Source organism: Bos indicus, chromosome 4 (assembly GCF_029378745.1).
Source record: "Bos indicus isolate NIAB-ARS_2022 breed Sahiwal x Tharparkar chromosome 4, NIAB-ARS_B.indTharparkar_mat_pri_1.0, whole genome shotgun sequence".
NCBI classification, from domain to species: domain Eukaryota; kingdom Metazoa; phylum Chordata; class Mammalia; order Artiodactyla; family Bovidae; genus Bos; species Bos indicus.
In genome coordinates this window covers 35,821,150-35,840,443 of record NC_091763.1, presented here as the reverse complement: position 1 = coordinate 35,840,443, position 19,294 = coordinate 35,821,150, and the positions used below count along the sequence as shown (strand labels likewise).

The window sequence follows — 19,294 nt, the reverse complement described above, 5'->3', positions numbered from 1 at the left end:
CAAAACAGAAGTATTTGTAAGTCCTTAATCTTACATGTAGTTCAATTAAATCCAATACAGCTTTATATGTGTTTTTGATAACTGAATTGTAATCATTTAAATTATTTAGGTGCAACATGAAAAGACACTTATGATTAAGAATCTGATCAATCTTTGTGTTTAGTATATTTTGCAGAATACTATGATCTTCAATTTTTTTGATCACTTGCCACATGCCTATCATTGTGGCAAGAATACACAGAAGAACTTACAAAAAAGATCTTCATGACCAAGATAATCACGATGGTGTGATCACTCACCTAGAGCCAGACATCCTGGAATGTGAAGTCAAGTGGGCCTTAGGAAGCATCACTAGGAACAAAGCTAGTGGAGGTGATGGAATTCCAGTTAAGCTATTTCAAATCCTAAAAGATGATGCTTTGAAAGTGCTGCACTCAATATGCCACCAAATTTGGAAAACTCAACAGTGGCCACAGGACTAGAAAAGGTCAGTTTTCATTCCAATCCCAAAGAAAGGCAATGCCAAAGAATGCTCAAACTACCACACAATTGCACTCATCTCACAAGCTAGTAAAGTAATGCTCAAAATTCTCCAAGCCAGGCTTCAGCAATATGTGAACCATGAAATTCCTGTTGCTCAAGCTGGTTTTAGAAAAGGCAGAGGAACCAGAGATCAAATTGTGAACATCCGCTGGATCATCAAAAGAGCAAGAGAGTTCCAGAAAAACATCTATTTCTGATTTATTGCCTATGCCAAAGCCTTTGACTGTGTGGATCACAATAAATTGTGGAAAATTCTGAAAGAGATGGGAATACCAGACCACCGGACCTGCCTCTTGAGAAACCTGTATGCAGGTCAGGAAGCAACAGTTAGACTGGACATGGAACAATAGACTGGTTCCAAATCGGAAAAGGAGTACGTCAAGGCTGTACATTGTCACCCTGCTTATTTAACTTATATGCAGAGTTCATCATGAGAAACACTGGGCTGGAAGAAGCACAAGCTGGAAATCAAGATTGCTGGAAGAAATATCAATAACCTCAGATATGCAGATGACAGCACCCTTATGGCAGAAAGTGAAGAGGAACTAAAAAGCTTCTTGATGAAAGTGAAAGAGGAGAGTGAAAAAGTTGGCTTAAAGCTCAACATTCAGAAAACGAAGATCATGGCATCCGGTCCCATCACTTCATGGGAAATAGATGGGGAAACAGTGTAAACAGTGTCAGACTTTATTTTCTGGGGCTCCAAAATCACTGCAGATGGTGATTGCAGCCATGAAATTAAAAGACACTTACTCCTAGGAAGGAAAGTTATGACCAACCTAGATAGCATATTGAAAAGCAGAGACATTACTTTGCCAACAAAGGTCTGTCTAGTCAAGGCTATGGTTTTTCCAGTGGTCATGTATGGATGTGAGAGTTGGACTGTGAAGAAAGCTGAGCGCCGAAAAACTGATGCTTTTGAACTGTGGTGCTAGAGAAGACTCTTGAGGGTCCCTTCGACTGCAAGGAGATCCAACCAGTCCATCCTATAGGAGACCAGTCCTGGGTGTTCATTGGAAGGACTGATGCTGAAGCTGAAACTCCAGTACTTTGGCCACCTGATGCAAAGAGATGACTCACTGGAAAAAGACCCTGATGCTGGGAGGGATTGGGGGCAGGAGGAGAACAGGACGACAGAGGAAAAGATGGCTGGATGGCATCACTGACTCGATGCACATGAGCTTGTGTGAACTCCGGGAGTTGGTGATAGACAGGGAGGCCCGGCGTGCTGTGATTTATGGGGTCGCAAAGAGTTGGACACAACTGAGTGACTGAACTGAACTGAACTATTATTGTGGTATATCTTAGGTTTGTCAGGTAGACCTCTGTTAAAATTCAGTCTGCAAAGATATCTGTTTCGGTCCTATAATATTAAAAACATTTTAATATGTTGTCAACACTTCAGAATAAGTATATGAAAATCCAAATATCACACTTCTCTCAAAAATTATTTAACAACAACAACAAAAATCTAACAGATTTCTACCACTTATGGTAGAAGGGGAAAAAAAATAATTTAAAGGAAAAAAAAGGAGAGATGTGCCTATAAAAGTCTAAATACCTAACAGGAAAACTAGGAAAGGACATTTTTTACGTGAGTGTGACACAAAGTAATCATAGAAAGAAAGAAAGAAAGAAAGAAAGAAAGTGAAGTTGCTCAGTCGTGTCCGACTCTTTGCGACCCCAAAGACTGTAGCCTACCAGGCTCCTCCCTCCATGGGATTCTCCAGGGAAGAGTACTGGAGTGGGTTGCCATTTCCTTCTCCAGGGGATCTTCCCAATCAAGGGATGGAACCTGGGTCTCCTGCATTCCAGGCAGACGCTTTAACTTCTGAGTCACCAGGGAAGCCCCCAAAGTAATCATATATGAATATAAATCTTAATTTTACAAATATATATGATATTTAGTGTTTATAGTAATGAACGACCTTCAAGCTAAAAACAATAAAAATAATTTTGTTTTTGTTGGCAAAAATTAAATATATTTATTTCATTCATTAATGTATTAATGTTAAGCATTAAGTATATGATGTATACAATATTAGCAAGGGTATGGGGAAATATACTCTCTTAAGAGCATGTACTGCTAATTTAAGTATAAGAAGCTTAAACTTTCTGGAGGGCCATTTTACAATGCATAAAATATTTTATATCCTTTGACCAGTAATTTTACCCAATAACCAGAGATGTTCACAATATTTATATATAAGGTTTTTCATGTGTGGCATCATTTACAATAGTAAAAACTGGATATATATCAAAATTCTAACAATAGGGGATTGATGAAATAATATATAAAGGAATGCAGTGCAGCTATTAAAAGTAGTGTTATAAAAAGGAATTTAATGACATGGGAAAATGCGCATGGCAGTCTGTGAAGTGAAAAAAAAAATGTTTTAAGGGACTATGTATACAATGATTTCATTCTGAAAAATAGTAAATAGATAAGATAGAAGAATAAACATCAAAATGTCACCAGCTATCTCTGGGTAATGTTCATGGGGAAAGAAATATTTACAGATGAATCTATATAGTTTTCAAACTTTCTGCAACGAACACTTTGTTGTACTTTTAGATGTTCTTTAAAACGGAAGATAAATGTAATCAGAGAACTTTAGAGACGGAAGATCCTTTAACTCTTTGCAGTGTCTCTATTGACAAGGTTGTGTGCTCTGATAGTTAAGCTGACGAACAGCCCAGGCTGCCCACACGCCATTCATTCTTTTGTCAGGACTGAGCTGTTTACCCCTCTTTTCTTTACAGGACCAGCCATTTCTTTAGTGACTTTCTGTTGAATAATATTCTAAACAGAAACAAAATAGACCAAATAGCGTCCTGTCGCCTCTTCCTTCCCTGGATTAAAATTGCGGACTGTACTCAAGCAAGAGGACTAGCTCTCTTTTGTATCCTGTTCTTCCACCTCCTCAGCACACCAACTAGCTAACTTTCATTATGGTAAATAATTCACTATTTTTCAGTTATATAGTACCTTTGTGTAAAGGGACAGTCTTTCTAAACACTTGTTAATTCTCAATACACTCTTGGGAAATAGGTAAAAATTACTAGAGAAGGGAGAGTGTGGGTAACGCCAAAGGTTGTAAGAGATGATAATAAAACCACAGACTAGTCTCAGTTTTCTGTGGACCAAAATCTATGTAATGATGTAAAATGAGGATCTGTGTTATGGTGATAGTGAAGAGAGAAATGGTTTGAGGGATTCAGTTTGTAGACCTTACACATAAAACTTAAATCTTTATGTGTAGACTGTAGTATTTCATAAGAGCACAGATTGTGGGGCAAGCCTTCTTGATTTAATTCCTGGCTTCACTATTTACTGAATACGTAATATTGGGCAAGTCAGTTAATTGTTCTGGTTTCAGTCTTCTCATTTGGAAAATGAGGAATAATAATAAAATCTAACATATTGTTTTAAGGATTAATCAAGATTATAGGTATAAAGCATTGAAAGCAGTTCCTGGAACATGGTAAGTACTATAAATATGTTACCTATTCTTAGTAACTCTAAAATATAATATTATTTTAAAGGGACAAATTAAAAAAGGAGACAGACACTTTTATTATTCCTACATACTTCAACAGCAAACTTTACAGACTTCAGTAAAAAGAGAAAAGCTCCCCAAACCTCTAATCTTAGGTTAACAGGTGTTAGAGGTGACTATCAGCTCTCAAATACAATTGAATTGGAAGAACAGATTCCATTTACTGGTTCTTATGTGCTGTCTAGGACACTACCTTCAAAAACGTTTATCACTCTTTAACTTAATAAGAGAGGCAACTGAGTTACTATATAACTGAAATTAGTGAACATACTGAAATGAGAACACTGACACAATTAAAACCTTCACTGATTGTCTGACCTTGAGAGCTTATCCCTCATCTATTCCATGGGAAAACTGACACTATTTCATTGCAGTACATTTAAAACAGCCTTTTCCTTCTTGCCTCTTCATCAGACACTCAATACTAGTGAAATATAAAACATTAAAATGTTCACACTGTTTATGATAAGCTTCTATTGTTATGCAACAAAATAATTTTGAAAAACCATAACCAAAGCATCTATTTTCCCCATGAGTTCAAAAAAGTACTGTTGCTTTTTCAGACCTGGGCACCTGCTCCCAGGGTACCTGACACTGAACAGGGTGAAGAAATTAGAGACATGAGAGGAAGAATATATTCTAAATTAATCTCTTTCATATCTAGTAAAATAAATATAAAAATGTTTTCCTGTTGCATTTGAAATGAATACTCCCTGACATATTTCTGCTAACATTAGGTGCCTGAAAAGATCACATTTAACACTAATTGAATACAAAATCAGGCATAACCAAAAGTTTCTTTCATTTTGATTATTTTGTTTTGCAGGACAGTCGTCCCTCAGTATCCTCAGAAAATTGGCTCCAAAACCCTGACAGATATAAAAATCTGAAGATGCTCAAGTCCTTTATATAAAATGGCAGAAAAACCTCTATATATCTTCCCATATACTTTATCTCTATATTACTTATAATACTTAGCACTATGTAAATGATACATAAACAATTGTAAATACAATATAAACAATTGTAAATACAATGTAAACACTATATAAAAGTTGCCAGAAGGCAGTAAATTCAAGTTTGTTTTTTGAGACTGTCTGGAATTTCTTTTTTGAAATATTTTTGGTCCATAATTGGCTATATGGATCAATATAACTCAAGAATATAACTATACATATTTAGGCTCTTAATAAATACTTGTTGAGTAAATGAATGAACAAATGAATGAATAAATCAGTTGTTATGAGGCTTCCTTGCTGGTTCAGATGGTAAAGAATCTGCCTCCAGTGTAGGAGACCTGGGTTCAGTCCCTGGGTCGGAAAGATCCCCTGGAGAAGGAAATGGCAACCCACTCCGGTATTCTTGCCTGGAGAATTTCATAGACAGAGGAGCCCAGTGGGCTACAGTCCATGGGGTCGCAAAGAGTTGGACACAACTGAGTGACTTTCACTTTCATTTTTCACTTTGGATTGGTAGGCTTCTAAGCTTCCCCTTAAATTTACTAAGCAACATGTCATGTTGCTTTACCTTTAGCACAATATTAAAGTGAGAATTTTTAAATCTAGTTGTGCTTTCATACAACACAAACTATTTGCTGTTATTAAATATAAGGGCACTGCTCAGCTTAATATTCTTGGGTTATAGTGGTGAGGGGAAACATTCCAGGATGATACAAAGGAAGCCTCATGATGTCCATGCTTTTGCCCGAAGTTGGAACTTTGTCATCTTGAGTTATATTCAGGGGGTGACTTATTTTTCCAAAGAAGAGCAATTCTCCCTATCATACAATGCAAGAAGTCAGGGCAGAATACAGATAATCTGACCTGAATTAGAACTTTCAGATGAGAAGAGGTGGTCAAAGCCTTAGCATCACAGGAGATTAAACAGGCAACACAATTGGACGGAGCAAGCAGGACAACCGATCTTTCTTAGTATCTCTATAATACCTACTTTTGAAAGAATTCTTATAGTTATAAGTTTAATTTCACCCAAAATTAAATATCAAGTGTGTGTTTGTAATGCTACAACAACTGATGATTTTGTGTGCATTCAAAAAATACACAGATTAGATAAAAATACACAATTCTAGAAATATAGTATTTCCTAATAGTTTATTTTTAAATATTTTAAATGTATTTTTGGTATTTTTTTGTGAAGAAAATACAATCAGAAGTAACACTTTAGAAAGTGTAGTATTTCTAAATTTCTGAGAATAATGTCATTCATTTTGGTAAAGTAGAACTATTTTATACCATATTAATCTTTACATAGACTATTAGTGTGGTTGTAAAAATAATACACTAATGTCATTCATTCAATAAAATTTAATATAAATATTTGCTATCATATCAGTACCAGTTTAACAAAGATATTTTTTAAAGTCTCATACTTACATTGGCATCTTTCCCAGCTAATTTACACAATTCCACCCGTTCCTTTGCAGCAGGCCAATAAATCTGTAAAACATTTCAAGGTGTGTTAGAATCTGAATATTTAAAACACCCTACGATTCTAATTAGGAAAGGGTGTGAAATTAAAGAGTGGGTATCAAGCCAAAAGCATATTGTTAGCTATGATTTAAGAATTTTGAGATTTAAATATTTTCTAAAATCATTCTAAAAAGAGTATAAGAAAAATCTGGCAGAAACATCCATTTCTATCTGTCAATATTATAATTTATTTTGAAATGTATTTAATAATCGATAAATCATGTGGTATAACTTCTTATTGTGACTTCAACAGAACTTCAGGTTAGCATTTGCTTTAGGTAAGAGATTCTTTTTAGCCTGTTTTTTCTCTGTTTGCTCAGAGCAGTAGTGCACTATAAACATTCAGTGAGGTGTGAGAAACAGCTCTCTGTCACAAGCATAAGTTATCACTTCAAGTCAAAGACCAGTGTGAAATTGTTCATAATATTTAACACATATAGAGCTGAGACACATCTTTCATTTAGTTAAACATTAAAATAGGATGATAAGCATTATCTTATTTAAATCTTTCAGTAACCTTTAAAATAGCTATGCTTACTCTCACCATTTTTGGGTCAGAAAATTTCTTCATATAGTCATTAAACAACAAGTCGAGGGCCATCAGACTGGTTTGCAACAGAGCCAAAGCATGACCCAAAGTCTGTGCCTTGAACTGGGAGGGGTGGGGGGCGGTCTCAAACACTACATAATAAATATTATTTGGGCAAATGCATACAGACAAAGGCAGTAGGCTCCTTGATTGATCACTTTTAATCAGCTTGAACAGTCCTGAATTTACCACAAATAATTTGTCTTATTTTTAATGAACTTTAGAAGTTCTTCCAGGAAGTTTTTCAAAATAAAGCCTAAAACTGTTGTAATACTCCATTAGCTTACAGAAAGAATTGCTCTTTGTTAAGCTATAGGCAAGAAGAAACAAGAAAGTCAAGCTCTGAGTAGCTTATATGTTCCAAGAGTTCCTGACAAATTTTTATTATGTTTCTCACCAGTGTTAGCAGAAAATATTTTAATAGGTGAGAAAAAAGGAAAATATCCTGAGGGAATACATTGAAAGAGACTTGTTAAACCTGGAATTGAACAAATGATTTAGAAGTCACTAATGTTTATATGATGTTATATTCATAGTCAAATATTAGGGTTTTAAGTTTCTGAACAAAGAGAACATAGAATAGCACTTACATTCTTTGAATAGATCTGTATGATGTAATTACTGTGATTTTTAAATGAAGCAAGGTTGTTTGTTTACAGCATTAAAAAAAAAGAAATTCTGGCCACATAGCATGGCATGTGGGATCTTAGTTCCCTGACAACGGATTGAACCCAAGCCCTCTGCATTGGAAGCCCAGAGTCTTAACCACTGGACCACCAGGGAAGTCCTAGAGCATATTTTAACAACTACAAATCTAACCAAAGAGAGCACACAGATATGGTTGCTGATCTAGCAGCAGGCTCAGGTGACCAGCTAACATGGATGTGGCTCACAATAAAGACATAAAGATGCTGTTTGTCTAGAAACGGTTTAAAACACATGCACGTGATTTTGAACAATTGTTCAGATGCCCAGTTGTGTCCAACCCTTTGCAACCCCGTGGACTCCAGCACGCCAGGCCTCCCTGTCCCTCACTATCTCCCAAAGCTTGCCCAAGTTCATGTCCATTGCATCCATGATGCCATCCAGCCACCTCATCCTCTGACACCCTCTTCTTCTGCCCTCAATCTTTCCCAGCATCGGGAACTTTTCCAATGAGTCAACTGTTCACACCAGATGACCAAAATACTGGAGCTTCAGCTTCATCATCAGCCCTTCCAATGACTGGTCAAGGTTGATTTCCCTTAAGATTGGCTGGTTTGATCTCCTTGCTGTCCAAGAGACTCTTGGGAGTCTTCTCCGGCACCACAATTCGAAGGCATCAATTCTTTGGCACTTTGCCTTCTTTGCGGTTCAGCTCTCACAACTGTACATGACCACTGGGAAGATCATAGCCTTGATTATCTGGATCTTTGTTGACAGAGTAATGGCTCTGCTTTTCAATACACTATCTAGGTTTGTCATAGCTTTCCTGCCAAGAAGCAATTGTCTTCTGATTTCATGGCTGCAGTCACCATCTGCAGTTATTTTAGACCCCAAGAAGAGGAAATCTGTCACTACTTCTACCTTCCCCCCCTCTGTTCGCCATGAAGTAATGGTGCTAGATGCCATGATCTTAGTTTTTTTAATATTTAGTTTTAAGCCTTTTTTTATTTTCACTCTCCTACTTCACCCTCATCAAGAGGCTCTTTAGTTCCTCTTTGTTTTCTGCCATTAGAGTGGTATCATCTGCATATCTGAGGTTTTGAACACAGCCAGCAATAAAATATGAATGAACTACAGCAATGAAAAGCAGTATGAATGGACCTCAGCAATTTCATTATTAGTGAAAAAAGTATATTCTTCAAAATGACCAACAGCATAATCTCTTTAGAATAATATTGAAAACAACTAAAATAAAAGGCACTTTTTAAGTATGTATGTACATACAATAAATACATAAAAAGAAAAGCAGAAGAGTGATGAATACGGGATTCAGAAAGATGATTATCCAAGACTAGTAAAAAGAAAATGATTAAATTACCAGTAAAAAAAAACAAAACAAGATATTAAAGATTTTAGTTTTTGTTCTGGATGGTGTGTTTTCAGATGTATATTTCTTAACTGTTTTTAATTATGTAAATTAGTAAATGAATCAAAATGGGCCATGCATAATCCAGATGACAGACAATAGTCTGTCATCAACGTGAAATCAAGAAGTCCTAAATCAATTAATATATAAAGAGCAAAAATAAAACACTGTATCTATCAGGAAATTTGAGAGTTTCTTCGAGTTGTTTTATTTTATTGTTTATTTTTATTTTTAGTCACTGGCAGCAAAAACACTGAACTGAGTGTACTTCTTGCCCCTTTAAAAATAACACCTTAAATAACACCTTGAATTTATGGAATCTTTGCTTCATATTTGAACTTATAAGCTCAAGATATCATCTTTTATCTTGCTGATTATTATTATTAATTGTGATAAAATATGCATAACATCAAATGTATCACCTTGGTTATTTAAAGCATATAGTTCAGTATTGTTACATATATTCACTTTGTGCAATCTTAAGAATTCTTTCATCTTGCAATACTGCAAAGCTATATTTGCTGATTCTTTTGTGTAACAGTGATTTTACAAAGGATAACTTTGTATCATTGGAATAAAAATAAATGGTACATGGAATGCATATCCACAATGTGTCAACTTGTTTAATCACTAGCTCATTTTGTTTGGTCTCTAATCTAGATTAATATTTCTTTGAATCCTTTCAGTATGTCAGATCTTGCTCTTTTCTGTTTTATATGATGGTCAGATTTAATCATATTTCAGAGATAAATTTAGAATAAACATTTGTAGATTTGTTCAGACCTGAATAGCTTACTGGTATTAGTACTATACAAAAAAAAAAAAAGGAAATACAGGACTTTTTTCATATTAAGTGTGACTTAAAAAAAAAGAAGAACATCACTGGGTTCTCTCCTTTACCTTCAACCAGTGTACTGGGTGCTTGAGTTGAAGTAAATTATGAGATAAATGATGCTTCTAAAATTGGTTTTTAATATATTTATAGGAGCTTCAAAAAGGAGTTATCTAAAGATTGACAAAATGTGAAAGCAATCTTTTTTTTTATCATTTTAGAAGTCTAAATCAAAGTTCCAAGGTTAGCACAGATTACTTACTGTTCATTACTTATTTGTTCATTAAACACATAACTATGAAAGGGCTTCTGTATACCTGGTAAGGTGTGGCTCTGAGGTCTACGATATGAGTCAGGAAGACAGTTCTGTAAACAGGGAAATGGCATTTCCACCAGAGATATAAACCTAGGGAGAAGGGAGCACAGAGGATGGGGCCAGGATGCCCAGGGAGCCCTCGAAGCACTATGTGGGAAAAAAGTCCCTACCAGTCCTGACTTCTGAGCCATTGTTTTAAATTACTTGATCTTGTAGTTTCAACTCTAATGTAATAGTTTAGTTTAGTTTAATAGTTTCAGCTCTAATTGTATCTTTAAGACTTGCCAGTAAAATAGTAATTGAAGATTCTTTTTTCTCTTTGTAAAGGGGCACAAATTTTAAAAGATGTTTAAATGGTTTTGTTGTACATTTTCAGTTATTAACTTTAAGTCATACAATTTTAAACTGAATTATGTCACCCTAGTAAATGAAGCAATTAATACTAAAATGACAAGCTTCCAAGAACTGAGTTTCTGATTAGTGGATAAATGCTATACAAAGATATTCAAGCACTGAAAATTTGTTGGACTTCAAAAAACAATATTAATAAATCTTCTAATGTCTGTTTACAAAGCAGAATTTTTCCCCAAAATGTTATCTCACTTTTCATGATTCACCTTCAATCCCATAAAGCCTAAAACTTGTTAAAAAACAGAGATTATCCTTAGGTCATTATTGTTATTCCACAGGAATTCTAAGATAGTATCATAAAGACAATTTTACTTCTTAAGGAAACATTCAAGCCATAAAAATAAAGTTGTTGAGATTATATTGGCTTATTTTGACATACTGCTGTCAAGAATTTAGGAATTACAAATAGAATTATTTTAAGAATAACAATCTGGGAGATATCTGATTATCTTTCCGACTCTAAACATTTACTTAAAAGGAAAAAAGATCACTGAAGTTGTGCCAATATTTTAAAGCAATTATTTTAATTATCATTTATGGTGAAATTTTCTTTTACTTGCTACCTAGTCATTAGAATAAGGTTTCTTTTTTTTTTTTTTAATATTCCCTTTGATCCCTTGTTGATAAACAATGTGCTGTGCTGTGCTCAGTTACTCAGTCATGTCCGACTCTTTGCAACCCCATGGACTGTATGTAGTCCGCCAGGCTCCTCTGTCCATGGGGATTCTCCAGGCAAGAATACTGGGGTGGGTTGCCCTGCCCTCCTCCAGTACAAAGCAGCAAAATTTCACGCAATTCAATTTAAAAATAAAGCCAAAGAAACAAAATTTCCACACATACAGAGAGTTGGCAGAAATATGTTCAAGTAACGTATTTGTTTTTTAATTATCTTTTGAAGTGGCGCACATAATGTGACAAATTGGATATGTGTGTGTGTGTATGTGTGTGTGTAGAGAGATACAGAGGGGACAAAACTGTAAGAAAAAAAGAGCTACAGACAGAAAGACTCACAGACACATAGAGGGAGAGACAGAGATTTTAATTCTGATTGGAGATAGAATATTTCACATATAATTTCAAGTATCAGCATGGTTTACACAAAAGCCCAGGAAGTACCTGAGATCTTGAGATTATTTCAGTAGCCCAGGTAGTATACTTTGAAACTGCCTCATGCTCAGACAAAAATCACACCTCATACTTGAAGATACAAAGTCCACAATCTCTATAAAAGGCTCTCTTGATCATTAGGTAATGGGAAAGTTTTACGGCAGTGATTATTAATACTCTCACTACCTTCACTGAATTTATTAACAGTAAAATGACATACACACTCTCTTGCACTTTGGAGCTTTGCACATCCAGCATCATACCATATTTAGAGCTGCATATGCAAGGCAAAGAAAACACATACCCTATTTCTAAAAGTTGATGCGGTTCTCATTACTCCTTTAGAAAATTAACCATAGGCATTTTTCTTTCACTTATCAAGAAGAGGCATACCAGAAGCTGAGATGTTACTTGCATAACTGCCTTCTTTCAGTTGTTCAGAAATACTCCCACAGAACACTAGTTCTTAACTAACACTGTATGATGTACCAGACACAGATCTTAAGGCTCTCATTTTGGTGGGAGTACTCTTCCAGACCTTGGACCCTACACATGAAGGATCTCAAATATGTACAAGGCTGATCTTTCCATCCATGTGCAGGGCAGACATCAGAAATCAAACAGATCTTTTCTGTGGATCCAGATGAGCCCAAGAATTTTTCTCAACATAATTACCTAGGGTGAAACTACTAATTAAATCACTACAAAATAATTAGGGGTTGCAAATTGGTTTTAATTTGAGTGCTAATGTTAGAGATCAAGTGGATAACAGAAAACTACATGGGAAAGAAGAGAAGTAAATAACTGTATAAAATGTCTCCACTTGAAAATGATAATTTATGAGTTAATGTATTAAAACAAGTATGTCTGATAAGTTAGTTTTCAAATTCAACAATTTACTGACTTACCATGTTAGTATGCTTATGTTGTCTTCAAAGTATTTCATAATTGAAATTGATCACTTCCAAAAGATTCATCTCTGCCTGTAACACTTGAAAGGATTGGATACTAACTTCTAAATAGACATATTTTAGTGCTCACTTTGTCAGCACCATGTCAACCTATTCCAGTATTCTTGCCTGGAAAATCCTATGGACAGAGGAGCCTCGATCCATGGGGTTGCAGAGTTGGACATGACGGAGCAATTTAGCACAGAGGCTATGCAGTGACTTAAGAATTTTTACTAAGGAGGGAAAATAATCGAGTTGTTAGGAGATGGGGAATAGATGAATACATGTATATGTATGGCTGAGCCCCTTTGTTGTTCACCTGACACTGAAATACTAAAATTGGAAGGATATAGAAAAGATTAGTATGCTCCCTGCACAAGGATGACATGTAACTTTGTGAAGGGCTACATATTTCTTTAAAAAACGAGTACAAACAGGTATGTATCTGTTTCTTTCAGATTTACAGAATATAGATTACTAGTCTGAACAGAGACAATACAACCTATGATCTATTAATCTTACATTGATTTTATTTGCTTTGTTGTTCAGTCACAGAGTTGTGTCCGACTTTGCAATTCCACGGACTGCAGCATGCCAAGCTTCCCTCTCTTCCTGTCCTTCACTATCTCCCACAGTTTGTTCAAACTCATGTCCATTGAGTAAGTGATGCCAACCAACTATCTTATCTCCTGTTACCCTCTTCTCCTCCTGCCCTCAATTTTTCCAAGCATCAGTCCTTCCAATGAATATTTAGGGTTGATTTCCTTTAGGATTGACTGGTTTGATCTCCTTGCTGTTCAAGAGAATATCAAGAGTCTTTTCCAACACCACAGGTCAAAAGCAACAATTCTTTGGCACTCAGCCTTCTTTATGGTCCAACTCTCACATCCATACATGACTACTGGAAAAACCATAGCTTTGAGTAGATGAACCTTTGTCAGCAAAGTGTTGTCTCTAATTCTTAATACGTTGTCTAGGTTTGTCACAGCTTTTCTTCCAAGGAGCAAGTGTCTTTTAAGTTTGTGGCTGCAGTCACTGTCTGCAGTAATTTTGGAGCTCAAGAAAATAAAATCTGCCACTGTTTCTACTTTTCCACCATGTATTTGCCATGAAGTGATGGGACTGGATGCCATGATATTAGTTTTTGAATGTTCAGTTTTAGGCCAGCTTTTCCATTCTCTTCTTTCACTCTCATCAAGAGGCTCTTTAACTCCTCTTTGCTTTCTGCCATTAGAAGGTTATCATCTGCATATGTGAGGTTGTTGATATTTCTCCCTGCAATCTTGATTCCAATTTGTGATTAATCCAGTCTTGCATTTAGCATGATGTACTCTGCATACAAGTTAAACAAGAAGGATGAGAATATACATCTTTGATGAACTCCTTTCCCAATTTTGAACCAATCCATGTTCCATGTTCCATGGAACATGTCTGGTTCTAACTGTTGCTTCTTGTCCTGTATACAGGTTTCTCAGGCAGGTCATGTGGTCTGGTAAAGTGGTCTGGTATTTCCATCTATTTAAGAATTTTCCACAGTTTGTTGTGATCCACAGTCAAAGGCTTTAGTATAGTCAATGAAGCAGAAGTAGATGTTTTTCTGGAATCCCCTTGCTTTTTATATAATACAACAGATGTTGGCAATTTGATCTCTGTTTCTTCTACCTTTTCTAAATCCACCTTGTACATCTGGAAGTTCATGGTTCATGTACTGCTGAAGCCTAGCTTGAAGGATTTTGAGCATTACCTTGCTAGTACATGAAATGAGCACAACTGTACACAATCATAAGCAAATTATATTTGCTTATCTCTTTCCAAAATCCAAAATGATTTGCTTTTTTTTTTTGAAGCATATTTACTTCACTTTGAATACAAATAGGCAGAAGGAGCTCACAGTAAAATGATGCAATGTTTCTAACAATTACAGTTTCATTTATAAGCTATATAACTTATTAAGAGTTATCACTTAGTAAGGTGAAATGTCAGGCACTTTATTTTTAATTCTTTAATCCTAGGCAAGTTACAGAAACATTCAAATAATGATAAGGCCTTATAACAACATCCTAAGGAAATGCTAATTATATCTGCTGTTTGTTTCATCTTTGGAGAAGCAATTTAATTGACTCAAGTTAGCAAGTGCAAGGTCAGTCAAATGCCCTTTGCCCTAATTTAGAGATGTCAAAAGAACTGAATGGAATACCAAGAGGAAGTTACAACTTGTTCATAAAATCTAATTAAAGACAAAATTTCAGTCTTAAAAATTCAAGTGGCCATCTCTGTTAAAGAACATGAGTCAAGTTTTTGAATGGTTGTAAAAAAGTTGGGAAAATGCTGTTCTAAATGCTGTATAATACAAGGATACGAACAATCAAGGGAGCAGTGACTACTCCAGAGTCTGGGTTCCCAGGACATAAGAGAGGTAGGAGACCTAAGCTGAAAGAACAAAATGTTGGATATAAAGTCAGGAGGGCCAGCGGTGAAGCTCATAGAACTCAAACTGGCTAGGATAGAAACTGTTACAGGAGGGGAAGTTTAAATTCTTAAGTTTTGGGTCTAATCTGGGCACATAGCTTTCCTCATGAAGTAAGTCTTGGGTAAGAACTGTCTTTCCCTTTCCTGTTTTAGGACTCAGCTCAAAGCCTCTTCTACCAATACATGTAGTTTTCTTCTACTGCCTACTTCTGAATTCCAATACACTCATGTTTATCATATCCATCTGCCCCTTTCTTTCTGCAAGCAGATTAAGCTTGGGACCTTTGCCTGGCATAAAGAGCAATGAACTGTAGTGGACTCGCAAGACAGGAGTTCAAGTCTCTCCTGCATCACTTGTTAGCAGCTAATGCTGTGCTTTCAACTGTTATCTTAGCATTATCTGCAGAATTAGCTTTTGTATTATACAAATTAAAAGGAAATTTAAGAAATCCACAGATAGGTTGGTAATTTTGAATTTGTGGTGCAATTACAACTGTGGATAGATTCCAAAATTTTGTAAGGAATACAAGTCACAGACTCCATTATCTTCTTCAACAAGTATATGACTCATTAAAGTTAAGTAACCACTGATACTGAGTGACCAGGGACATCACTTTTCCTTTCTACCCTCTTTAGTACCTGGCACAGCTTCGCATTTAGAATAAGTACTTGAAAATTATTGAAACGTGATCTACACAGTTTCCTGTAAAACTGGAGACAGAGAAAGAGTTCTTGTCAGAGTTCTGGCCGAGGTCTGAGCAGTCTGACAACATCCTGACAGTCCATTACAGTGACCAGATGGGACCTGCACATCAGCACTCGGGCGGGGGAGCCAGCCCATCCATGAACGAGGCAATTGTTCCACCTCTGATGACTAGACAGCATGTGTTCTGCAGGCAATAGGAGCAGATTAATCACCATGAAACTAAGCAGCGCGCCTTATACCAAAACTTAATTTATTGGGATGTCCACATGGTTTCCAAGGGTTTATATTTTCTTTATTTCAAGTATTAACTGAGAAAAGAGCGGCAATTTTCTTTCATCAATAACTTGATTTTAAATGAGAAGTTATTTATTCTGAGTCTTTCCCCCTAAATAATAGACTTCCAGGGTCACACATTAGATGAGAATGTCTTATTCAGCCATGAAATGAGTTAATGAAATAGAGTCAGAAGGTCACTCTGATTTATAAAAGCATTTCTGCCTATACTCAATATAAAGTAAGCAAGTACAGGATCCCCATGTATGAGAAACCCTCTTGTTTTAGGCTTCCCTAAGGAAAGGGAAATAAATTCCTTTCATGCTATACAAAAAAAGGTGTTTAAATATTCCACTGAAAATTATTGTAGTTAAAATTATAAACTAATTATTATTTTTCTAATCAAAGTGCTTAAAAACAGAAGCATGGTTTGATAAATTTCAAGTAATCTAACTTTTGTAATTCCATACCTTGTTTTCATGTTAAATAAGGAAAAAATAATACAAAATTACATTATGGTTGTTAGGAAAAAGAAAAAAACTGTCACATTTATAAACATGGAATGACTATGAACAAGCTTCTTAGAGTATCTGAGTTCTAGCTTTTAAGGGTTTTATTTTTAATGTTTCCTTTTAAATAGTTTTGAATATTTTTTGGTTAAATAACTGAAAGAATCTAAAGTTCATAATTGGGGATCTAACTTTAGCAAGGTGAAATGAAACTGTCTCAAGTTATTCCATAAAAATATGGAGTCCTCTTAGGTAGGCTATAAAATTTATATTGCTTTGATATATTGCTCTCTCATTTTAAAACCCATAGGAAAAGTTCCTTTTGTTCTGCCAGAAACATATTTAGTGCTTTTTACATTAAAAACAAACATCAACTACATTGAACATAAAAAATTTTTAAGTATTGAACTGCTTCTGCCTTCAACCCTGTAAATTTAGCTAATAGGTTTCTGTTGGGGCCCGGTTAACAATCTTCACTTTTGATTAGATAACATAGCAATTCTTCAAACATTTTATGTACAGCATTTAATTTTGACACATGTCAGTTTCAAGATAAAATATTTTTAATTAATTAAATAACAAGGGAAAAAGATAAGTACTGTCTCAAAGTGAAATTAAACTATTTGAAGATTAATGTTTAGCTTATTTAAAAATGAATCATTGCATGTCCTATACTCTCATTTATTAGCTTCTCGGTTATGGCTTAGCTTTGCTAGAACCCAACAGAAATACTATTGAAAAATATGGGCAACAAGATGTAAAACAGCAAATGTTTTGAATAAGGCTATTACTATCCAAAATGTAAATTCTAATAAGGATACTGACATTCTCCATTATTCATAAAATTCTAGAGTGTATACATCAGGAATGATATACAATGAGCTTGCCTGTTTCATGTGGAGGTAAAGCAACATTCTTTTAAAAGCTCATTTTATGACTTAGTAGAGCAAGATGTTAAAAAAAGAAATTTTAGCTGATAAAAAAACTGAAAATGACATGTTAGCTCAGGATGCAAAAATCTTCAAAGTAGGTGGCCAAGAATCATATAGAACACCTATGTTCAAGCTATAAAACAGTTGGATCCTGGAGATTAGAAAGCTTTTTCTTTTCCCTTGAGAAGGATATTTTCTCTGAGATAGTTGTATCATGTGTCTTATAAGCCCTAGGGTGAGGAGTAGATGCCAGGGAATCAGCTTTGATGGCACCTCAAGATGTACTAGGGGCTTCCCAGGTGGCACTAATGGTACAGAATCCACCAGTCAATGCAGGAGACATAAGAGACACAGGTTCAATCCTTGGGTCTGGAAGACCCCCTGGAGGAGGAAATGGCAAGCCACTCCAGTATTCTTGCCTGAAGAATCCCATGGACAGAAGAGACTGGCAGGTTACAGTCCATAGGGTCACAAAGAGTCAAACATGACTGAAGATCCACTAGCTGTTAAACACACTGCTGTGGAACATTATGGATGAATGTGTAAAGAATGAGAGAGACTGATAGGTTGCAGCAGAAGCAGAGGCCAGGCTCAGGGGCCATACTGATATCAACCTGAAATTCCAGAGTGTGTCCAGGAAAATACACATGACAGTTTCCTAGGGGACAGGTGGGAGCCATGCTTATGCAAAAATGGGAGGGCATGAGGTCCCCTTGATCCTATTCAAGACTATAGATTGAAAAGACTTTAGAAGTTAACACTTGATGGAACTGCAACCTGCTTCAGGATACAGAATCAGGACACACTGGTTAGAACAGAAGTACAGTCACTTTTATCCAGAGAACTGCAAGAGAAGAAACTCCAGAAACTCACAATGGTGCTTATGAAAGAAAAGTCACCCTTTAACGTCTGACAAGGCCAGACAGATGAGAAGTGAGGTCTCTCTGGTGATGGCAAAAGGTACTTCCCTGAACCCCTTTCCTCTCCCCTCCTTCTAATATGACACTAGAGGGTCAGACACTGAGTGTAACAGCTCACAAAAGAGGAGGGGTGTTAAGTAGAGTCAGGAGTGAAGAAGCCTCTAAATTTCTCCCTACTTGAGAGCCTGCCCTCCCTCCCATGGCATGCCCAAACAGGGAGAATTTTAAATGAGGTTGAATGCTCTGTTATATGAGAATGGACCTTTTAACTGCTGGGTAACAATTGTGGACTACCCAAGAGTGACCTGGAAAGCAATGGGGTCTGCTGAAGTCAGACAGGTCCAGGGAGAAAACAGAGTCCCACAGAGTAGATTGAAATGGAAGGTAACATAAAGTTGCTTATTATTACGCTCCATGAGTTGACATAAAAGTTGTTGTTAGATTAGCAGGTGAAATAAATGATAACTGTAGTTTCAGAGTAAGCTTGTTTCTCATTGGTCTATTCATTGGCCTCTATAGCCTACTTGAAAAAAAAGAGAGAAAACAAAAGAAAACCAAGAAAAAAATGCTTCATTAGATATAAAGGCAGTACTTAGTTTAATAAATCATTCCCTTTG

At 35.8% G+C, this 19,294-nt stretch overlaps 1 protein-coding gene and 1 non-coding gene across 3 annotated transcripts in view; one reads left to right on the top strand and one right to left on the bottom strand.

The window, feature by feature from the left end:
• The window catches only part of SEMA3D (semaphorin 3D), a 230,242-nt gene that overhangs the window by 94,963 nt on the left and 115,985 nt on the right, over positions 1-19,294 (bottom strand). For both annotated transcript variants that reach the window (XM_019958589.2, XM_070787656.1), the window contains one exon: positions 6,497-6,559. In XM_019958589.2, coding sequence (XP_019814148.1) covers positions 6,497-6,559 — 63 coding nt within the window. The remainder of the gene's footprint in view (positions 1-6,496; positions 6,560-19,294) is intronic.
• LOC139182887 (U6 spliceosomal RNA) lies at positions 13,180-13,284 on the top strand. The gene has a single exon (XR_011566446.1). It is a non-coding gene; the product is annotated as a U6 spliceosomal RNA (small nuclear RNA).